Source organism: Exophiala mesophila (genome assembly GCF_000836275.1).
Source record: "Exophiala mesophila strain CBS 40295 unplaced genomic scaffold supercont1.3, whole genome shotgun sequence".
Taxonomy (NCBI): Eukaryota; Fungi; Ascomycota; class Eurotiomycetes; order Chaetothyriales; family Herpotrichiellaceae; genus Exophiala; species Exophiala mesophila.
In genome coordinates, this window is record NW_015622506.1 from 4,749,357 (window position 1) to 4,771,845 (window position 22,489).

Sequence of the window (22,489 nt, forward strand, 5' to 3'; positions counted from 1 at the left end):
CCACGGACCAGCAGATCCACGAAACTACGCCGATCTCAGCCTCCCGCCTGATTGGCGCCCTGACTCTCTGCCTTTGCATTTCCTGTACTATTGGAGATTGGGATTGAGATTGATTGTTCTGCTTGCTCATTACGCTTCACACCTCGCAACAACAGTTATGGCAATGCATCTCGTCTCGATTAACAGCCCTCGCCACCCATCTCCCTCTTGATTGCCGCTGTCTACGATCCCACCCCGTGCCTAGGTTCTCGATCCTCCAGGGCCAGACCCGCCGTCCCTTGTCCGTGAAGTCTTCCCTGCGGCCACCATCCGTCCCTGATCTCTGGATCTCTGGGTCCCTCCTCCACCTTCTTATCAATGCTCCTATTCCAATCGAGCCTTAGTGACTCCATCATCAACGGTCCGCCTGTTCTAGTCGCACACTAGGCCCAACCCAGAAGGCTGGGGGGGTTCTCTCGTACCCAGTTCCAACCTTGGAGCACGAGCTGCAATACTACAATATCATATATCCAGAGCCATGGCTTTTCCTGGCAGCACATATCATGCAGACTCAGACGCCGACGACGAGTACGAAAGGAGTGTCATGACTTCTCCAACCCAGCTGCACACAGATTCGGAAACCTCCTCTGAGCCTCATTCCAACGAGCATACTCCCACCACCTTTGACCATCCCGGCGAAGATCCAAACCTACCCAGAACAGTCATTACAGAATGGTCTCCAGAAGACTGCGCCCAATTTGTCACCAGTCTGAACCTGCGCCAGTATCGTGAGGCCTTCATTGGTATGTTTGCAGCCAGCCGATTAAGTCCAGGCTGTTTGAATGCTAACCCCATCCAGAACAGGGCATCGATGGCGAAGTGCTCATAGCCCTCAAGCACGATGAGTTGAAAGAGATGGGGATTGCCAGTGTCGGCCACAGACTCACCATATTGAAAAATGTCTATGAAATGAAGGTCCGGCAAGACATCCCGGTCGAACCTGATGATTATGTTCCTCCAAGTAAGACTGCACATCTTCTTGCCACACGGCCATTCTAACCCCTAGCCAGCCGCCGAAAGAAACCCTCAGTATGAGATGGCAAGCAAAGAAGACATTGCCAGAATAGCTAGAACCCTCATTCGATTAAGAGATGAACGAATTGCTCAGACTGAGGCTCAGTTGACCCGACTGGCCGATGACTACCGCAGACTACGACAAGAACTCCTCCCCGTCTTCAAAATGGCCAAAGAACGATCCGAACCTCTCCCTTATGCCCCCTATCATAATAATAACAGCAACATCATCAACTCGGAGGTCTATCAACAAGAACTATCCTCGCCAGCGATTCAAACACAACCCATACCTGAAAAGACCAGCCTCACCCGCACATTCTCCAAGAAACTGGGTCTGAGCTCGACACCAAAGACCAACTCTCCCACACATATCCCGAGCACTATTCACGAGGGTAGGGCTTTCACCACAGACCACTCCTCCCTTGATCCGTCGGCCGCCGCAAGTCTAGCTTCCAACACGCTAACAGCATCAATGTCAGGCGGCATGCTCCCCCATCCTTCACCCGGCGTTCCCTCACCTACCTCTCCTTTACCCTACCAACACCAACCTCTCGCCCCTCGCTCCTATCAACGAGACGTTAACAATGGACTTGCACGATACGACGCGACAGAAGACCTCCTCCGCGACCGCGACCCCCCCAACTCAGCCAAATCTGCTTCGGCAAAACTCAACCCATCAAATTCTATTATATCCAACGCATCGACCCTTGTACCTTCCCGAGAAATGTCAGCCTCAGTCCCACCTCAACTCACATCCTCTTCTGCGGCCAATAGTGCTTCTTCGGGAGCTCACACCCCGGCAGCAGGTGAAGCTCCCTCTGTGGAAATCTTCAAATCGTTTAGGGTGGGCTTGGAAGATCCTTGCCACAAAGTTCTGCCTGCTGCACTACGCAAGTATAATATACAAGCGGATTGGAGGCAGTATGCCTTGTACATTGTCTACGGCGACCAGGAGCGGTGTGTGGGGCTAGAGGAGAAGCCTCTTGCTCTATTTAAGGATCTCGACCGGGAGGGCAAGAAACCAATGTTCATGTTGAGGAAACTAGCCAATCCCATTGGAGATGTCCCAGGCTCCGGAGGCAAGCCATTGGGATCCGCAGGCGGTGGATTGGGGCCGTCTGGCGGCGGAGGGGGTCTCGGCGGTTCCAGCATTCTTAACGGGCGAGGAGGACTGGGCCGAGAACTCCCAGGAGGTGTTTTGTGATGGCCTGGAGCCTGGAGCCTTGAATCTGGAATCTGGAATGTTTGTCAAGACAGAGCGAGCATCTTTGGCACGATTCACCAGCAGAAGTACTTTTTTGGAATTTGGCCCTTTTGAGACTTTCAAGGTCCGCATGGCTTGCGATTTTGATTTGGAATAGTAGCGGTTATGAGAGAAAGCAAATTCGAGTTCCTTGTCACTCCTAATGAATTGTAAGCCAAGCAATTGTAGGTATAGAATCTGTATGAATACAACCGTGATCGAGAGGATGATTAGATACCTACTTGCATCCTGGATTGTTTCCTGGATTGTTGCCCAATACATAGAACTCCGCCATCTATCACCACAGACAGAGAAGGGACCGCCCGATCAATTCCCGTCCTCCTTTGGCGGCTATATCAAAACAGTTGGATCCACCAGATTTGGTATCCCATCTAGGACTTGTCCCGTTCCTCTTCCTGCCCAGGTCTCAATCACTATCATCATCCACCGGGACAACCACATCTTTAATCCTCTCCTTAAGCAACTCCACCGCCTGCTGAACCACCACCTCTGGAATCCTCACATCCGGCAACCCATCGGGTCCACCAGACCATTCCTTACTCACTGCGATCGCCTGATTCCCATTTACCGCAGCCGCCGCTGCAGCCGCCGCACTCGTCGGAGTAGATGTTCCATTCGCTTTTGATTTATCTTTACTGTCCTTGCCATCCTTTCCATCCTTGTCTTTGGATGTTTCCAACTGTCCGCCTTTCTGAGCACCGAGTTTCGCCCGTCGCATGACTTCAGTCATGAGTTCGGGGAATGTATCGCATGTGCCGTTCCGGAGAAGTTCGAGTGATAATGCACGCACACGGTCTGTCCAGCCGCTACGGGCTAGTTGGTCGGCGAGTAAGGTGCTCAGGTCGGCGACGCTGTTGGTGTTGCGCAGTTGGGCGATGAGGGCTTGTGATGTAGCCGGGGGGAGCGTCGTGGATGTGCTGGTTAGGGAGGTGGGGAGGGGGATTGTGATGGCGCTGTCGTTGGCCATTATGGTATGGTGTATGGTACGGTGTGGCCGTTGCCCGCGCGGGAGGGGAGGCTCCGTGGGCCGGTTGAGGAGAGGATGGACCCGGATAACGAGGTCAGGTAGGGTGTGATTTTCACGCTTGGGAAGTGTGTTCAGTCGTGAATTTTCGTCTCTGTCAACGCGGTATGTATGTAGGTAGTATTCGCGGGAGTTGGAGAGTTGTAGACAGGTCGGTAGGTATGGAGGTTGGTTTGTGGTGTACAATGCGGTCCAATGGAAACGGTAGCGACCAGCGACCAGCGCTGCTGTCACGCACCTCCGACTCCAAACTGTGATGCTCGAATTAAGAGCTGGCCTAAACAACGTGTCTTCTCTTCAGCTCTATTAACCTTCAGAGGTAGTGGCACAGGAGTTGTTTGTGGTGGTGGTGCTGGTGGTGTTGAGGGGCAGGTCACTATCGACGGAGACTGAATGCGAGATATTTTGTTGTTTGCAGTCGCCGGCGCGGAGCAACTTATCCGACCCCCGCGCTCTGCATTGATGTGAATGTGGGGGTTTGATGGTATAATGTGTGAACAACATCGACAAAGGAATCGCGTTTTTATTACAGGATTCGCTGTATACGATTGACAGTCTTATCGAGTTGGTAACGCTGGCCTGGCCGACTTGCGTTCACATAATTGCAATTGTTCGACGGTGACATATCTAGCCTGTCACAAATATCTCTAGTCTGATTTAAATATCCGACGTTGAATCGACACTCGAATGTCCTCACTCGGCTTCTTCACACCAGTCCCAGGTATCATGGTAGGTAATACCCAAGTCCCACCTACCGGACTAATGTCCCATAGAGCAATGATGGCCGATCCAACCGCCACAATCTCCTTCTCTGCAAAAACACGTCCCTTGCAGCTAGGCATTCCAATTCCCCATGGCCGAAGCCGTCCATATCGCGCGACGGTATTCCCGGTTTGAGGATCAGACTCTAGAAAGCGTGTAGGAACAAACTGATCTGGGTTTGCATACACAGATGGATCTCGTTGGTCCAGAGAGAGCGGCACAGTCACAAATGTCCCAGGCTGTAGCACGTATCGCTGTTGGCCATCATTGACCGTCACAGGACGTTCGACATGGCGGACAGACGTTGCCTCGTTGGCCATTCGGTAGGTCTCGAAAATGCATGACTTCAAAAGTGGACAGTCACGGTACAAGGCTGCATTATCCAGGGAGACAAGCTCAGGTGGCTTGGTCAGTGACAACTTGATATGTGGAGCTATCTCCTTTCGAATATCCTCCAGGAGGCCAGGAGTGGAATAGACATATGTCAAGAACCAGAAGATCATAGGTTGTAAATTAGCATTCTGCCCCCACAGGATCGCAAAATCTCCCTCTCCTTGTTCCTTAAAGGTCCAGCCAGTCCGATTGTAGATTTCACTTCTTTCCATTGCAGCAGGGCTGACGTCTGACATGTCGGCATCAAAATCGACGGGAAGTCCATGTACGTGCTGGTGAATACGCTGGTATAGAGACCCTAGCTCCCGCAACAGGCGTGACCTCGATTCCATTCCCTTCCTCACCGTCCGAAAGGGAGCCCAAGGCGGGACACCTATCAATAACAGTAAAAGCAAGTCATCATCTACCCTCCAAAGGTCATCAAGGAGGTTAGGATAGCGGTTCAAAAAGTCATGCCCATATAGTAGCGGAATGGCAATGTAGGCTCCAAAATCGCGAGTGAGTTTGAGCAAATCGGCTTCCACCACTCCAACCGTCTCGGCTGATTGTGGGGTGATGAGCTGCACATTAGCAGAAACCTCCCATGGCTTCATCCCGTGTGTGCTGTCGGCGAAAGAAACAAAATAGTGGGCTTTTTGGACCACTTGAGCCTGTTCGATGGCCGCAGCTGACAGCGTATCATTTAGAAACATGCGTTCAATCGGCTCGAGGAGCTTTCGCCATGTCTTGTGCCACTTGGTCATCATCTCAGGCGTGTTGGTTAGTCCGCCAACTCGGGTCATGATGGTTTGTTGAAAAGTGTCTGCGCTGAGGGTGGTTGGTGGCTGCGAGAGAAAGCGATCTGTTCCTTGTAGGCCGACAACGACCTGATGGATGGAAGTTATTCCGAGAAGAGGACCTCCATACCGGCTGATTGCGGTGCTAGGATTGTCAATATGGAGAACATTGGTTCAAAGCCGACGATGGATATCTCACTAGATTCGCCGAGCGGTGGCTGATTTAGTTATGACGGCAACCACAAGTCCCGTTTCGAGAATTGTCCAAGTAGGGAGCTCGTGAGACCGCCTTGATCTAGCGATCGCCTTGTAGAGGACGAGAGTCAGCACAAGGAGGGCTACTGTTTTGTAGGCGGTAGTTGAGTCCAGTCTTGGCCATATCTGGCGGTCAGCATCTTCTCCCGGAGTGATTTCACTCATAATAGAAGATGTGATTAGCGGTGTATATCTCGCTGAGATCTCAGAGTTGAACACATCTCCAGTCGGTCATTAATCTCAACTGGCAACTCCAGGTATGATATTCTGGCGAGATAGTGGGCAAACCCCAGAATAATGCCTGTAGTTTCCGCCAAGACGAAGACGATGAGTGCTGACACAACAGGCTTTCCAAGGCAGTCAAGGCTAGTGACCACAGAGGGATAAACGAATAAGCAGAACCAGGGGATACTAGGTAGTCAGGGAAAGGATTGGATGCAGGTTGTCACCTTTGTCGCTCGAGTGGTTATCAGTCACGTGTGATTCATGATTTCATGGGAAGGTGCAATAATGTTCAAACCTAATCGAGATGTGCCTGCCTGTGGTGATTGATATGGCCCGAGGGGCCCCTCGGCCCCATGGCTGCATAAAGGACAAGGCATCATGCATTTTGGGACCTTCAAGTTGCACCAAATGTGATTAGTCGCATTGTTTTCTGTCTCGACTTACACCATTTGACATGTGATGATGTCTAGTATGACTGTTAGAATTTCTGTAAAGTTGTGTCAACCGACGTGTGGTACAAGGGCTAAGATACTACCTGAGTCAGCCTTGCCACCAAAATGTATTGTAGGACACTGCGTTGGGTTAGGTAGGTGTAAACTCAAGGCAAGTACTATCATTTGCTGATGTAGCAGGAACAACCTACTCCGTAATTGGTAGGAAGGCGTCATTGGACAGTACGTAGTAGTAAGTAGTACTGCAGAGTACTTAGACTTCAGTGTAGTCCGGATGTTTCTACGTCCTTCTTCCGGCCAGGCTGCAGAGGCGACGTGTTGCTACGGGTCCCGCCGAGTGCAAGAGCAACCCAGTCATGCAGCACCATCACAGCGTAAACTGCAGGTACGGCCCTCGGTCTCTAGGTCACTAAAGTATGCCCAGCAGGCAAGCACCTGGCAGCGTGGCAGGCACAGCACCGCCAGTGACTCCCAAACTTGCCAAGCCCATGACCTTCCTTTGGCTTCCCTGCGGCGACTGTGTTGGTAATGACAGCAACTAACCGTCCCTACATCACCGTGACTTGTCGACTTAAGCCATCTTCAAAGCTTCATCCACCTTTCTTTCCATCCCTCACCATCACCCTCTCTGCATCAGCTTTCTTGTTTGCGAGGATTCTCCTGTCAACCATCTCATCCTTTTCCTTGTTTGTTATCCTGCGATCTCTTCCTCAAGACAGATCTCGGTCTTGAACACAACTCGAAACCCGACAACCAACATCACTAAACAACAACCGATCTAATTCCACCCCAACCTTCAGTTGCCGACCTCTACACATTCAGATATCATCATGTCTGCGGCACCAGATCACCCTCATCCCAAGGGGAAAGTCAATCTACAGTAAGATCTCATCCTCCAAGACCACATCTTCAATGACTGATCATGTTCGATAGTGATGCCTCTGGCGCAGAGAAGAAAGAGGTACATTCCTCCTCGTACCCATCCACCGATCTGAACAGCACGCTGACCCCCGTACAGGAGCTAGATACATCAACTGCAATCTTGAAGAAAAAGAAGAAGCCCAATTCTCTGATGTAAGTTGATATCTCCGAGATAAGGCACTCTCCAGAACTGACAATGGCTTTGCAGTGTCACCGACGCCACCAATGATGACAACTCAATCATTGCCCTCTCCAACAACACCATGGAAACCCTCCAACTCTTCCGAGGAGATACAGTCTTGGTCAAGGGTAAAAAGCGCAAGGATACCGTCTTGATCGTCTTGGCCGACGATGATCTTGATGATGGCAGCGCACGCATCAACAGAGTCGTTAGACACAATTTGAGAGTCAAGCATGGCGATATCATCACCGTCCATCCTTGCACAGACATCAAATACGTAAGCCTCCTGTGGACCGTAACCCCACCAAACATCCATAACTAACACTCTTCTTCAGGCCAAGCGCATCGCCGTTCTTCCCATTGCAGACACTGTCGAAGGTCTCACTGGTTCCCTCTTCGACGTTTTCCTCGCCCCATACTTCCGAGAAGCCTACAGACCCGTCAAGCAAGGCGACCTCTTCACCGTCCGTGCGTCAATGCGACAAGTCGAGTTCAAGGTGGTCGAAGTCGATCCTCCAGAATATGGCATTGTGGCTCAAGATACAGTCATCCATTGCGAGGGTGACCCCATCCAGCGAGAAGATGAAGAGGGAAATCTCAATGAAGTTGGTTACGATGACATTGGTGGCTGCAGAAAACAAATGGCACAAATCCGAGAGTTGGTCGAGCTGCCCCTCCGACACCCTCAACTCTTCAAGTCTATTGGTATCAAACCTCCACGAGGTATCCTCATGTTTGGTCCCCCTGGTACCGGTAAGACCTTGATGGCGAGAGCAGTGGCCAACGAAACCGGTGCCTTCTTCTTCCTCATCAACGGTCCTGAGATCATGTCCAAGATGGCTGGTGAATCAGAGTCCAACCTGCGCAAGGCCTTTGAAGAGGCAGAAAAGAACTCGCCCGCCATCATCTTCATTGACGAAATTGATTCCATTGCACCCAAGCGAGAGAAGACCAATGGCGAGGTCGAACGAAGAGTCGTGTCACAACTCCTTACCCTCATGGACGGCATGAAGGCTCGTTCCAATGTCGTGGTCATGGCCGCCACTAACCGACCCAACTCGATCGACCCTGCCCTCCGACGATTCGGACGATTCGACCGAGAAGTTGATATTGGCATTCCCGACCCAACTGGCCGACTGGAAATTCTACAAATCCACACCAAGAACATGAAGCTTGGTGAGGATGTTGATCTCGAATCAATTGCCGCCGAGACCCACGGCTATGTTGGTTCCGACATTGCCTCGCTCTGCTCTGAGGCTGCAATGCAACAGATTCGTGAAAAGATGGATCTCATCGATCTCGACGAAGACACCATCGATGCCGAAGTTCTCGACTCCCTCGGTGTCACCATGGAGAATTTCCGTTTCGCCCTCGGCGTGTCCAACCCTTCAGCCCTCCGAGAAGTTGCCGTGGTCGAAGTTCCCAACGTTCGCTGGGACGACATCGGTGGTCTGGAAGGCGTCAAGCGCGAACTCATCGAATCCGTCCAGTATCCCGTCGACCATCCAGAGAAGTTCCTCAAGTTTGGTCTCTCGCCATCTCGAGGTGTCTTGTTCTATGGTCCTCCTGGTACTGGTAAGACTATGTTGGCTAAGGCCGTGGCCAATGAATGCGCAGCCAACTTTATCTCTGTCAAGGGCCCTGAACTTCTCAGCATGTGGTTCGGTGAGTCTGAAAGCAACATCCGAGATATTTTCGACAAGGCTCGTGCTGCCGCACCATGCGTGGTCTTCCTGGATGAGTTGGATTCAATTGCCAAATCTCGCGGTGGATCTAATGGAGATGCTGGCGGAGCATCAGACCGTGTCGTCAACCAGCTTCTCACCGAAATGGACGGCATGACTTCCAAGAAAAATGTCTTTGTTATTGGCGCCACCAACAGACCTGAACAACTTGACAACGCACTTTGCCGACCTGGTCGTCTCGACACTCTCGTCTACGTGCCTCTTCCAGATGAGGCTTCTCGAGCAAGCATTCTCCGAGCACAGCTCCGTAAGACACCCGTGGCCGACGATGTTGACATTGACTTCATTGCCAGCAAGACTCATGGTTTCTCCGGTGCTGATTTGGGCTTTGTGACCCAACGTGCTGTCAAGTTGGCCATCAAGCAGTCGATTGCTTACGATATTGAAAAGACAAAAGAGCGTGAAGCAGCTGGCGAGGATGCTATGGATGCGGACGACATTGACGATGACCCAGTGCCCGAGCTGACCAAGGCTCATTTCGAAGAGGCAATGCAACTCGCCCGTCGGTCAGTCAGTGATGTGGAGATCCGGAGGTACGAGGCATTTGCCCAGGCAATGAAGCAGAGTGGTGGCAGTGCCTTCTTCAAGTTCCCTCAGGCCGGAGAAAGTGCGGATGGAGCCAATGCCAATGGATTTGGCGATGCTGGCAACGACGATAGTCTGTACGACTAGATGGACTGTGCATGAGCGATTGGGCCAGGACAGTTTTCAAGTACCGTTATCACGCATATTGCATCCAGGTATGAGAACCTTGGACGGGACAGCAGTTGAGATTAGAGCGTGAGATTGCTTTAATCGGGTGGATTTGTATTCTACATAGAGTGAAAACCAACAGAATGCAGGCAAAATAGAATGCTTGAACAGTATGTATCGATTTGTCGCTCCTGTCTACCTGTAGTACTTTCGCTACGCATATTTTACCCAACGTACTCGTAGCTTGAAGTAGTGCCCAGAAGTGACTAATCTCGGGGCAGTCTGGTAAGTCCCTCCTAGGGGCCCTGGGGGCGAGGGGGTCTCGATGAGTGGATCGTGAAGCTAAGGGCTCCCTGAAGTCCTATGATGACCTCCTAATTCTTAGCTTCCGGGGATGCCGCAGCGCCGCTGAGAGAAATGAGAAGAGATGAGGTCGAGGCTGAAGGCACGTGCGCCCATCATCTCCCTCCACTTTCCTCAAGATCTGACATCTGCAACCTGCGACCAGCCTCACTTTTCTGCCTACTTCAACCATCCTCTGACTTGCACGCGACAACGTCAACCCACGTTCGTCAAGGTATCTATCATCTGTCCTGTTGGGTTTGCATCTTGTATCAGTATACATTGCACCAGCCATCATGGGCATATCCGCGCGGTTATTGCGCCTCGCGCGTCCGCAGGTAAGCAGATTTCCAAGGTCCAATTCTCTCTTCTCACACTCTACGTCGACTGCTTCCCTTCGCAATAGCTGACTCTGTGATCCTCCAGAAATTCCTGTATACCATGAACCTCTCTACCGGTGCCAGCCTCATCACCCTATCCTTGATCCTCAACAAACTCTCCGGCTTGTATGGCATCCTCGCCCTCATCACCGGCTACCACCTATCTCCCTTTCAACTTTCCATGTACACTTACAGCATATTGGCTCTGATCCTTACCGTTTATCTTGCTCCACATATCCGCAAGCAATCACCTCTACATTGTCTCGCTCTGGCCTGGTTCTATGTCCTTGATTCGATCATCAACGCTGCATTTACTGCCGCCTTTGCCGTGAGCTGGTTCCTGGTTCTCGCCCAGCACAATGCCGGGCAAGCAGAGAAGTCAGGCCCAGGAGCAGGAACCATCGACGACACAGCAGGATTCACCGACCCCAAACTCAACGTGAGCAGAGTCGAAGTCATCGCCACCCCCCAGCCTGGCTTGACCGGAGGACAAGATGCTGTTGCGGCCGCCGTGTCTGCGTCTGCCCCAGCTGGCACATCATCCAAGACTGGCACATCGGGCGTCAAGGGTGCCGTCCTATCATCAGAATCCATGAATTCAATCGGAGTCATCATCGCTCTTTGGACCATTCGTGCCTATTTCTGCCTCATCATGCTCGCTTTCGCCAGGATGGTGCTGAGACAATATATGGCTAACTCGGCCGTCAAGGGTTCAGCCACAAACTATGCATCTGCAAGCACCAACTCCAGCCTAGCCGAGAACCCTTTTTCAGAATCGAAGCCCGACGGAGAGGGTTGGAAGGGCAAGGCGGGTAGATTTATGGTCAGCATTGGACGAAGCTACTGGTTGGGTTCTGACGAAGATGATTCATGGATGTATGGGATGAAGTTCCGTAAGTCTGGCGAAGAGAGTGGCGTGTTGCTCAACAAGATTGGAAATGGCCCGACAGAGAGGGAGCGAAGGCGACGCAGTGGTACAGGCCCTCCTATTCCAGCGAGCACCGCTACGGCCAGCGCCAACAAACCTGACGGTGATGGTATGACGCTGCAGGTGCCTGAACGGGAAAATATCTAGACAGCGAGTGTGGAACGGAGTGAGTGTCTTATCTCACATTTATGAATGCCATTCTGGGGTATCTGAGGTTCTGGGCAGGCGTTCAAGTTCGCGGAACGGGATGGGATTGAACACCTTGGACGATTTTACGTCGGCTTCTATTAATTCTGTCAAGAAGCCCTGTCATCACTCTACAGCATACTACGGCGCATTCAGGATAGTGACAGCATGCAGAGGTAGGCTCTGTTGGACTAAACACTTATGATACATGTACACATCAATCATGGTATATCCTAAAGTATAAGTCATCTACACTCGTGCTACTCTGTTGACCTGTACTGGTGTTTTGTTCTCTTATGAAGATCCATTTCAAGGAACGTGGATCGACTTTCATTCCTGCCTCTAAACAAAATAATACAACTCATGTCAGACGATAGAAATGTGCATATCCTCCCCTGTCGCCTACGTTCCCCCCCGCGTTGGACAATTCAGTCAGACGTCAGAATTCCTCTATCAAAATCCTTCGCCAAGCCACCAACTTCCAGACTCGCTCTTCGTCTCTCATTCTGCTCACATCGGATTGTATTCTTCCTCGCAGCCCATCTACTGTGTGGGTGGAAGTGTGGACGATATCAGGACCTTAACGTGTCACCGACTTCTCTGCTTCACACCGACCATACCGCCAGGAGCTTCTTTCCCCTTTTCTCTTTCTCCAAATTGACCACTATCCCCATGTCTGCCAGCAAACATCCCAAGATTGCCGTTTCAGCGCCTGGCAAGGTCCTTTTCGCTGGCGGATTCCTCGTTCTTGACCGTCTTCATACCGGCCTGGTCTTTGGTCTTGATGCTAGGATCCATGTCTGCGTCGAGAGGTGGGAGGACTGCCAACTAGAATTGGGCAAAGAAGGTAGTGGTTTGGCTACGAGTCAGAGTCACTCTCAGTCTTATGTCCAAGTGACATCGCCACAGTTTCGAGACGCCAGGTGGGCTTATCGTGTTTCTGAAAACATACCACGATTGAATCAGGGCGAATCGCCACATGAGGGCGGACATGTCTCGGTCGATGTGTCCCAGATTATCGAGTCGAACTCACCCTTTACGACCACATCGAACAAATTCGTCGAAACGACACTACGCTATGCTCTGACATATCTCTCTCACCGTCGCCGTGCTGACACGGAGTCGAGCTCTCCATCACAACCGACATTCGAAAACCTCAAAATCACTATTCTCGCCGACGACGACTACTACTCGCAATCCGCAGGTTCGTCAAAGCCGCAAGATTCCAACACAGAATTCTCCGACTTTGGAGTCACTTTATCACAAGCTCACAAGACTGGACTTGGGTCATCCGCTGCACTAGTTACAGCTCTCGCAGGTGCATTATTGGCATTTCACTCGTCCAACACCTCAATACCAACAGCGCTTGACCTCACCCGTCTTCATAATCTGGCTCAAGCTGCCCACTGTGCGGCGCAAGGCAAGATTGGGTCTGGATTCGACGTGGCGGCGGCCGTGTATGGATCATGCCTTTATCGACGATTCAGCCCGTCAATCCTCGAGGCGATAGGCGAGGCACCCAGCGCCGACTTCAGCGAACGACTACACCTCTGCGTCGACGACCTGAACTTGGAGGGCAACAAGACATGGGATGTCGAAGTCAAGAGTGGAGCTGTTCAAGTCCCCTCGAGCCTGATGCTAGTCATGTGCGACGTGGACTGCGGATCCGAAACACCTGGAATGGTGCGCAAAGTCCTCAAATGGCGCAGTGATAACCCTGACGAAGCTGGTGTCCTGTGGACGGCTCTCCAGTTGGGTCAAGAGGATCTCTGTGTGGAACTGGCACGTATTGCGGAAAGGGAGGGTCTTGTTGACCCGGAGGAGGTGAAGGCGAATGCTGCTGCGGATGCCAACGTCGAACAACAACTTAGTCGCAAATTCCAACCCCTCGCAGACATCATCTCTACGATCCGAAGCCTGGTTCGTGAAATGTCAACCAAATCAGCTGTGCCTATCGAGCCACCTGTAATTACCGAACTGCTGGATTTCTGCACCAGTCTTCCGGGAGTTGTTGGCGGCGTCGCACCAGGCGCTGGTGGATATGATGCCGTCGCTCTTCTGGTACGCAACGACCCGGACGTTGTCAAACATATTCAAAACAAATTGGAAGGCTGGAAGACTAGCAGTGGTCAGAGTACCACCTCCGGTAGTGGGGACGTGGGTGATGACGTTGCGACAATTGGCAGAGTCAGACTACTCGGTGTCAAGCAGGAGAAAGAGGGTGTTAGATTGGAGGAGACTGATAGATATCATGGATGGACGTGAGATTCGTATTTGTTACACCTGGTGTCATTTTGGCGTGCATACCATCTGATCCAAGGTACATATCTATTTAGCTTGTGTTCGCAAGCAAGCAGGCAAGCAAGTAAATGAGCGATTCACTTGAGAAGTATGATTTGGTTTTATTCATGAAATGGAATCCATTATCAACAAGGGTTCCGAGTCTCGAGTATATTTATCGGTCATATTGGCTCTTGCCATCCACGTGCACCCGATTCTCTTTGTCTTATGGTATGCTCATGTCTCCCTGATAAATGATCTATGGCCATCCATCCACACTTTGACGGTCGACACCCGTGGATAGACTTCACCAGGTACTTCACCAACGCTGACTCATGTTCGTAGATCATCTACCACATGTATTATTCTCACCATGCCCACCACTCAACAATTAGAAGTGTACGACCTCGGGCAAAGTGGACATTTTGACCATGTTTTGCCTCCCTGGCTTGGCCGATTACGAGGGCTAAGCGAACTAGTCCGGGATGGAAGCGGATATGGATCCTTTTGAATTCCTTCTTTGGCTTGGAGATGTGTTGGTTGATCATTCATGTCTACTTCTCCAGTGTGTCAGAGTGTCAGTCGTATAGGGGTGGATGTCTGGCTTTCAAAGCTGAAGACAAAGTTTAAGGGAACGCGTGGTCTGGTCTGATGTGGGCTGATATTTGATTACTACAGATATTGCATATGCGTATGCGTATATCATGCCTACCTACCTAGGTACATACCTATTTGTTCGGTGCTGATTCCTCGGTTCAGACGGATAAATGTTATGCATCTTGGGCCAAGATGCCTATGCCTATCGACTTCCGGGCGGTGGAGGCATTTGAAGGTTGTTCATGGCGTTGCGGTTCGCCTCTGTGGAGAAGCAGTGGTTAAACCTCTTGGAGTGCTTGGCGAGTGTTTTATACCGTGCACTGTGGCTTTTCGTTCACTGGAAACTCACTTGCTTCGGACGTCTACAATGCCTATAATCGCCACCTAGTGCAGCTAAAGTGTAGGTAACCGATTTAGGGTCATATCGCCTAGAAGATTTGACCCTCGGGCCATCTACCTTAGGTAAGAAACTTAGAACCGCCATTTCGGCGTCTGTAGTTGAGTCCGCGCAGCCGAGAAAAAGACTAACACACATGTGAATAAAAAGAGAAAAGAGCAAAGAAGATGGATGAGGAAACACTCACCCATTGTATGAAATGGGCGAATAAATGAATGATTGTTCACTTCAATCTATGAGTACTTGGGTACAGTAAGCATCATTCAAATTAGCCGTCTCCAGTTTTATGTTCTCTAGTGTTGGGCAACCACAGACATAACAATAAAGACTTGCGTATAGGCCTCGGTAGACGCAGGAAATGTGCGTAGATTCTCCCATGCATCCCCGATCAATTCCATTTCCCTTCCCTACCTACTCCATCCTTCGCCGGGCCCAAGTGGCCCATCCCAACACTTACTGTACTTGGCCATCCCCACGGGCCAGCTTGAACCTGATTCTTTGGCTGTAACTGGGCTGGACTGGCAGCTCAAGTACCGTTAAAGTGGCTCTAGCCTCTATCTCGTGTCCCCAGGCCCGGGTTTTAGAGAGACTTCAGTTCTCCGATTCCATTCCACTGATTCCATCTCCATCTGCTACTCTCTCGCTTTGCCACGATTCTCACTGGCAGTTCACGACAGACACGAGGCACTTACTCGTCCTGTTCTTTTGCTGGACTATATACACAGCCACCTTCTCTATCTCTATCTTTATCTTGGCTATTTGTTTCTGTGGTTGACATCCATCTTCACAGACAGCCATTAACCACTGTACACTTCACGGCGTCGTCACCACCGCCAACACCAACATCATCAGCACCTCCACCTCCACCTCCACCTCCACCAACCGACCCTCCGGGCTCTTTCGGTTATAGGATTTAGAGGAAACCAGCGTGCTCATCATCCGCTAGACCTCTCAGAATCTTCCACGACACTGCATCTGTCGCACCCATCATCCAGTGCCCTGTTATTGCCATTACAATTGCAATTCCATCTGCACTGCACCCGCACATCCAGCAACACCTGCGCCGCCTGCGCCTGCACCTACTGCACCTGCTGCACCTGCACTTACCCAGTTTCTGTGCTTCATCCTCCCTCTCAACTCACACTTGATCTTCCAACCATCCAAATCATATTGTCTCTCCCATCACAAATCTGATTATTATTTCATCATCATCTCGGTTATCCTCGATCCATTTCGTCCCTCATTTGATTCCGCCCCCAATCCATCTATAACATCCACCGTCAGTCTGCGGTGACAGAGTCTCCTATGATGGCTGGCACGACAGACAACACTACCACCACCTCTACTGACATGGAACCCTCCTCCATCTCATCATCCACTCCTCCGACCCTTCAACAACCTGCTTCCCTCCCTCCTCTCGAAATGTCAAGTCTTCCTTCCAGCTCACCTTTGAATCCAAGCCAACCTCCTTTAACCCAAACCAACACCGTCACCACCACCACATCAGTCCACTCCTCTGAACATCCCCCGGGCCCTCAAAGGACAGACACTCATACTGCCATAGACCAATCTCTGAATCCTCAACCTCCTCCACCTGCTTCCCTTCCCACCGCTACTCGTACCTTTTCCACCGCCATTGGCCCATCCTCGGACTCCCCCGTTGTTCCTGCAAAAGACCCCCAAGTCTCGGGCCCTGTTTTACTTATCACTTTGCTCTTAACCTCGGGAGCTCGACATCCCTTTAAATTAGACAGCAAGTACCTGGCCAAACGGAACGTTGAGTTGCCTGAGGGTGACCCTTTCAACTTGAGCGTTTATAAACTCAAAGAGCTCATTCTGCGCGAGTGGAGAGACGAGTGGGAAGCAAAGCCCAGTAGTCCCAATTATATTAGGTTGATCAGTTTTGGCAAGTTGTTGGATGACAAGGCCGCGTTGAAGGGTATGTTGCATTCGTCGTGTTCCATTCCATCTCTCTAACCTCTCTTTAGATTACAAGTTCAGCTTCGATTCCCCCAACGTCCTACACATGACCATCAAGCCCCAAGATTTTATCGAAGATGAGGATGCCAAGGGTGCTAAATCTTCCTTTGGCAATCAACAAGAAACCGAAAGCCGAAGTCCAGGCTGTCGGTGTGTCATCATGTGATGAACACCTTCAGTCTTGTCTTTTGATCCACTCTTTTTACGTCGCCTTTTTCTGTTGGACCGGCGCCGTTGAAAAGTCGCCGAGGAACAGTAGCACGTTCCATTCCATTCCACTGTCTCGACACGTACGAGACTCCATCTTGACCGGCGTGGCGTTGGCAGGCGAATTCTTGACATCTTCTCTTGGGATTTTTGGCCTTTGGCTTGTTGGTGGTGACATGGTGACATGATAAACCGGGTGTCTACGCATGGATTGCCATTTGTTGAGCGTCAGTGTTTGAGCTCCTCACGGTGTAGAGGAGCCCATTCCTTGAAAGAGGAGGGGGTTTAAGCCGCTGTCGAGTATTGTATTGTACAGACGTCTTGTTTATGAATCCGGTCCAGGAGTCTTTCTGCTCCAGGCTACGGAACGGGATGTGGGCTTGATCTGGCGGCACAAAGACGACAAGGACATGGTTTGGGGTCAGAATGGTCCGGGAGTAAGCAAGACCTACATTGTTTTCTCTCCCACAAGAGCCCTCGGGAGTACATATTTTGGAACATGAGAATGACATACAGGATGTTTATTATTGATAAGTTGGCTGTGGCTGTGGATTGTAGATGGCAGTAGGAGGTGTGCGATCTTGTGTTCGGAGGTTGAGCATGCACCATGATCGTGTCCTGTGATAACCATGAGTAGGTCACCTTCGACTCATCCATTATCTCACTGGATCCTAGAAGGTGGTTTCATCAATCTACGATTACGGATGGTACATATCGAATGGTCTGTTATACACCAAATGCGACGACCTCAGGAGGAGATGGATACCAGTCTGGGCTGACACTGTTTCCTTCCTTGATCGACGCAACGACAACCAACCAGTGACGCCAGCCATGCACGGAGAAGACGCAAGCAAGAGAACTCCCTCCCCCAACATCAAAACCTCACGATCAAGACTCTCATCAAGATCCTTATGATAATTTCACCACTTCCCCATCCCAACTTTCCTCTCCATCTCCTCCGTCCAACCCACACCCTGTCCATCTCCACCTTGATTCAACCCCATCTTCAAACCATCCTGCCCAGCATAAACATCCTCCCAATCCATCGCGGTATCACGACCAGTCAAAATATCATCATGTAGACGTGACGGCGCACCCAAAACCGAAGGTCGGAATGAATCCGCATCTCTGACCATCTTCAATTCCATACCTCGACGCAACGGTTCAGCTAGACCGAAGTTTCGGCGCATCAGGTTCATTTGTGTGCGTTCTTGTGTGCGTGTCCAGTTCTGGAGGCGGGATTCGAGAGGGTGGCTTGATGTGATGGTGGTGGTTGCTTCGTGAGTATGCGCGGCACGGAGTGTGTCATGTAGACCGGGGGCGGAGGGGGCACCGAGGTTGGTTGAGGGTGTTGATGATGAGGTGGTGGTGGTGGTGGAGGTTAATTTGGAGGTTGTGGTATTGCTGGTGCTGGAGGGGTGGGATGCGGATGGGGCGATGCGGAGGGACTGGAAGATGGGAAGGATGTCAGTTAGGCATCTTATAAAGCTGATGTCGCTGATAGGCAGGGAGAGGTCATTGTGTGAACCGTGGAGGAAAGGCTTACCATCTTGACTGAGGGATTGAAAGGTGTATGAAGAGACAAGCTGTGGATTCAATGATTTGTTCCTGACCCGAGCAGAATGCGTGTGTAGCTGACTAGCGGAGATAGGGTGGTGAGAATCGAAGGTAGACAAGAGAGGTTCTGAGAGTCGAGAGAAGGAAGTCTATTGCGGTGGGAAGAGATGACAACGATGGGATGGGTTGACGATGTTAGGTTGTCTATCGCAGTCTCTCATTCAGGCACAGAATGCAGTCGCGTCGACAGCATAAAATGATACAGTGGTTCACCGTATATCATTCAGCGGAGTATACAGGCCAAGAGTTGGAGTTCGCCTTGGATTCTACCCAGTTAAATACTCCGTACACCTACAATCAATCCTTAATTCGTCACGACCCATACCTTCCAATCGAGTTAAAAGAGACAAACAAGTACAAGTAGAAGATTGCTATTCTAAGTATTGACACCAGATACCATATAGTCGTGTCGTTTAGTTTAGTCTTGTGATATCCTACCACCTCACCAGTAGGATAATAGTATCCCACATCTTCCACACACATGGACTTCCCTTATCAGCACCCGAAATACCTCTCCTCAACCCACCTCTGCTCATAATCCTCCACCACCTTCGCAGCCACAACTTTAATCTTGGGAAACACCGTCATCAACCTCTTCAAACCACGCCGACCGGCAATACACGTTACAAAAACGATCCTCTTCTCACAAACACCATGATCGACCAAGACCTTGACTGCCATCAACGCCGCCCCACCACTAGACATCTGTGGATCGAGCAGCATGACAGTTTGATGCTGGGCAATATCAGGAAATAACTTCAGATAATGTAGTTCCGGTTCTCCAGTGCGCAGGTTTGACTGGATTAATAACCGACCCGTCAGACAATCGGGAATAGTGCGTTTCAATCCCGTTTCCATACAACTGCCGCCTCGTAGAACGACGACTGCAGAAACCGTGCCAGCGGATTTTAACCCGTTGTATTTATGGCCTTGAGGCGTGGTGATTTCGGTTTGGAGATAGTTATGACAGTCGAGGGCCTTCTCGATCAATAGAGCCGTGAGGCGGTCGAAGTAGAAGATGAAATCAACCTGTGAAGTAGCTGGGTTTCGAAGAATGGTGGCAATGGCGGTGATTTGAGGTTTTGAACTATCATCGTCGTCGTTAGCGATGATGATAGCATTATCCGAAAGTGTAAAATCATTCTCGTCGTCCAGCTGACGACCCAATTTCTCCAACTCGGCGTTATGTCGAATGGATTTTTTCTTGAGTGTTTGTCGGATCTGGTTGACAATCATCTCAATGGCCATAGTGTTCATCATTCCACGGGGCACAATCAAATCAGCCACTTCGCGCTGCGGATCGACGTATCGCTGGAACACTGGCTTCACGTAGCGAAACCACTGTTTGATCGTCCCCTCAATGGTTCGTCCTCGTTCACGCACATCACGCACAATTCGTCGTGATAGACATACATCCGGATCAGCCTCGACGAAGATCTTCATATCCAGTAAATCCAGCACGCGAGGATCATTCAGTGCAAGGATTCCCTCTAGAATAATCACATGCGGCGAATAAAGCGACATGGTCTTCTCGAGCCGCTGATGTTGTTGGAAGGAATAGACCGGTATATCGGTTCGTTTCCCTTGTTTAAGCTCCTGCAGTTTCTCCACCAAGAGATCAAAGTCGATTGATTCCGGCGAGTCCAGGTCCCATTCGTTCTGGTGCGCCAGCGCGTTTTGTTCCGGGGTTAGTGATTTGTAGAATGAATCGATCGAGAGGATGATCACCCATGGTAGATTGAGAGATTGAACGATTTCAACTGCTAGACTTGTCTTGCCGGACCCAGATGATCCAGCAATACCGACAATGCTGAGGTCGGCCCATGGCGGTGAGTAGTATGCTTTTTGTCTGGTTGAGCCATTCCCCGTGGGTTCAGTTAGTGACAGGTCACTGATTCGGGGATCTTTTTGAATTGTAGTCGCCATGGTTCAATGACAGTGACTGATGATATAGATAGTGTGAATCTCCCAATTACTGATGCGTCATAAGATGGGGAGAGGTTCGAGTACACAATCTGGAATAGGTGTACATGTGCGTTTGTCGTTGGGACTCGAGCTCCTGTAGTCGCGTGACAAACACCTCCCAAGTGACCTCGACCACCTCAGTCCGTACCTTTATATCCTGCAATGATAGGCCGGGAAATGTCAATAATCGGTCGAGCAATCAGGAAAGACAATACAAATGCCTGTATTGGGTTTTGGAGAGGTCAACTTGACCTGGTCGGTATCATTCAATGTTTGGTTACTGGCGAGGGGCGATATACGGAGTGCGTCTTATCAAAAGAGGCTCCACGCTAAAACTTCGGCAGTTTGAGGCTCAATGCAACATCGTTTACTCAGTCGATCTTCCATATTATCTTTTGATTTTGTGTATTAATACTCGAAATTTTGATATATACCGAGTAGTTCGCCTTGATATCATATCACTTCCAGATTAACAGTTATCTGGTCTTATGCCAGATCTTATGCACACGTTCACAGAGATGGTACAACTTGCTGAGACTATTGCCAGATCGGCATTTATATTCATATTCATATTCATAATTAGCTGGGTGAGACCATCTAGACACTTGTATATTCTCTATACATCTCTCCTGTTTAGTCTGTCATATTTCTATTACAGCCCCGGACCATTGTATCGCCACTCATTGGCAGGGAGTGCCATACCTTTGACCATCTGTCTTCGCGGACTCCTCAAAAGAGGAGATTGATGAGGTCCACGAGTCACGATCCCAGCATTCCAGTGGGAGCTTGGACGGCCGAACCTCGAGATAACGTGGCGAGAATCCGATGACAACTCTGTATCAGCATGGAAGCCAGAGTCATCTGATGCCAGAACCCTCGACAAGGAAGTACCAGTCGATCTGGAATTGTGCTCCTGAAACATCCAATTGCTGGTATAATCCCTACAACGAAGGCCATCAGCAGGACCTCGTGAAGGCGCAGCTGTTTCTTCTGAGATCATTTCGCTTCCAGTATATTCGGAAGTTTGGCTATCAATGGCCGCAAGGTTCCTGCCACCCCAGTTAGTCTCCCAAAATGTCAACATTGCATATAGCTTGATCAAACTGTGGAAGTATCCGAATGCGATGCAGGCCGGCAAGTAGATCAAGTCTAGAGGGTTGCGGAGGAAGTAGGGAATGATCTTGACTAACTTGGAGGCAAAGATCCAACATACTAGAGTGGTAAGAGTTGTCGAGTCGTAGAAGGTGGTCAAGGTTAGCGCATACAGCATTGCGGCGTCGTAGAACAAGGCGAAATTGATCATGCCACTAATGTACACTGCATATACGCACCAAGGTTGAGCAGTCCACACTGTGCGGTCAGTTAGCAGAGATGCCAAATTGGATCGGAATGTCGTACGTGCCCAGCGCAATGCTTGCGACATGAACTTGGGATATGTGCCTAGAGTGGTCTCGATCAGTGAGTCTGCGGTATATTGAATCTTGATCTGCCACCCATGTCGCACCAACCATCGAGTGATGAAGTTGTCATCGTCCGGATTTAGCGGTCCAAACAGACCAAAGAAGAAGCGCTCGTTAGTGAAGCTCTCGATAAAGGCTGGATCTTGCAGGATCTGGCTGCGGTAAGCACAGGTCCGGCCGGAGATGACAAACACACCCCCATCCACGGCATTGCTGGCTCGGATCTCAAAGTTGTGGCGTTCCAGGTAGAGGGCCCCGATGATGTTCCAGAATGAGCGAGCACCAAATCCGTGTGGTTCGCGCACGACCCTCTTGTTAGTTCCCACCCCTCCAACTCGAGGGTTCTCAAAGGGTGCCAGAATGGACGGGAGAAATCGAATGCTAGGCCAGAAGACATGGTCATCAA

The 22,489-nt window shown here is 50.5% G+C and overlaps 9 protein-coding genes across 14 annotated transcripts; 5 read left to right on the forward strand and 4 right to left on the reverse strand.

Moving 5' to 3' along the window:
• The first annotated feature begins 8 nt into the window (after nt 1-8).
• PV10_05187 lies at nt 9-2,526 on the forward strand. Of its 2 annotated transcripts, XM_016369811.1 has the most exons (4): nt 9-782; nt 839-1,000; nt 1,050-1,445; nt 1,533-2,526. In XM_016369811.1, the coding sequence occupies exons 1-4, from the start codon at nt 518-520 to the stop codon at nt 2,255-2,257; spliced, it is 1,548 nt and encodes a 515-aa protein (XP_016225599.1). In that variant the 5' UTR covers nt 9-517; the 3' UTR covers nt 2,258-2,526. The 2 variants fall into 2 exon arrangements, with proteins under 2 accessions (XP_016225599.1, XP_016225598.1); XM_016369810.1 differs by having other exon boundaries at nt 1,050-2,526.
• On the reverse strand, nt 2,365-3,705 carry PV10_05188 (uncharacterized protein). Its single transcript, XM_016369812.1, has one exon. The coding sequence runs from the start codon at nt 3,282-3,284 to the stop codon at nt 2,724-2,726; it is 561 nt and encodes a 186-aa protein (XP_016225600.1). The 5' UTR covers nt 3,285-3,705; the 3' UTR covers nt 2,365-2,723.
• Nucleotides 3,706-3,988: 283 nt separating this feature from the next.
• On the reverse strand, nt 3,989-5,969 carry PV10_05189 (uncharacterized protein; the record flags this gene model as incomplete). The annotated part of the gene is made up of 2 exons (XM_016369813.1): nt 5,472-5,969; nt 3,989-5,417 (listed from the first exon to the last, which is right to left on the reverse strand). Exons 1-2 carry the CDS (start codon nt 5,690-5,692, stop codon nt 3,989-3,991), a joined length of 1,650 nt encoding a protein of 549 aa, XP_016225601.1. The 5' UTR covers nt 5,693-5,969.
• A 629-nt stretch (nt 5,970-6,598) lies between these two features.
• PV10_05190 (cell division control protein 48) lies at nt 6,599-9,921 on the forward strand. 5 transcript variants are annotated; one of them, XM_016369816.1, is made up of 5 exons: nt 6,599-7,084; nt 7,138-7,165; nt 7,223-7,278; nt 7,334-7,583; nt 7,642-9,921. In XM_016369816.1, the coding sequence occupies exons 1-5, from the start codon at nt 7,035-7,037 to the stop codon at nt 9,721-9,723; spliced, it is 2,466 nt and encodes an 821-aa protein (XP_016225604.1). In that variant the 5' UTR covers nt 6,599-7,034; the 3' UTR covers nt 9,724-9,921. The 5 variants fall into 5 exon arrangements, with proteins under 5 accessions (XP_016225604.1, XP_016225605.1, XP_016225602.1 ...); XM_016369817.1 differs by having other exon boundaries at nt 6,599-7,165; XM_016369814.1 differs by having other exon boundaries at nt 7,138-7,278.
• Nucleotides 9,922-10,193: 272 nt separating this feature from the next.
• PV10_05191 (uncharacterized protein) lies at nt 10,194-11,840 on the forward strand. Its single transcript, XM_016369819.1, has 2 exons — nt 10,194-10,424; nt 10,513-11,840. The coding sequence occupies exons 1-2, from the start codon at nt 10,383-10,385 to the stop codon at nt 11,539-11,541; spliced, it is 1,071 nt and encodes a 356-aa protein (XP_016225607.1). The 5' UTR covers nt 10,194-10,382; the 3' UTR covers nt 11,542-11,840.
• A 249-nt stretch (nt 11,841-12,089) lies between these two features.
• On the forward strand, nt 12,090-13,967 carry PV10_05192 (phosphomevalonate kinase). Its single transcript, XM_016369820.1, has one exon. The coding sequence runs from the start codon at nt 12,253-12,255 to the stop codon at nt 13,843-13,845; it is 1,593 nt and encodes a 530-aa protein (XP_016225608.1). The 5' UTR covers nt 12,090-12,252; the 3' UTR covers nt 13,846-13,967.
• A 1,337-nt stretch (nt 13,968-15,304) lies between these two features.
• Nucleotides 15,305-17,754, forward strand: PV10_05193 (uncharacterized protein). Its single transcript, XM_016369821.1, has 2 exons — nt 15,305-16,793; nt 16,843-17,754. Exons 1-2 carry the CDS (start codon nt 16,160-16,162, stop codon nt 16,998-17,000), a joined length of 792 nt encoding a protein of 263 aa, XP_016225609.1. The 5' UTR covers nt 15,305-16,159; the 3' UTR covers nt 17,001-17,754.
• On the reverse strand, nt 17,561-18,790 carry PV10_05194 (uncharacterized protein). The gene is made up of 2 exons (XM_016369822.1): nt 18,588-18,790; nt 17,561-18,489 (listed from the first exon to the last, which is right to left on the reverse strand). Exons 1-2 carry the CDS (start codon nt 18,588-18,590, stop codon nt 17,962-17,964), a joined length of 531 nt encoding a protein of 176 aa, XP_016225610.1. The 5' UTR covers nt 18,591-18,790; the 3' UTR covers nt 17,561-17,961.
• A 237-nt stretch (nt 18,791-19,027) lies between these two features.
• Nucleotides 19,028-20,881, reverse strand: PV10_05195 (uridine kinase). Its single transcript, XM_016369823.1, has one exon. It carries the CDS (start codon nt 20,582-20,584, stop codon nt 19,154-19,156), a length of 1,431 nt encoding a protein of 476 aa, XP_016225611.1. The 5' UTR covers nt 20,585-20,881; the 3' UTR covers nt 19,028-19,153.
• Between the last annotated feature and the right edge of the window lie 1,608 nt (nt 20,882-22,489).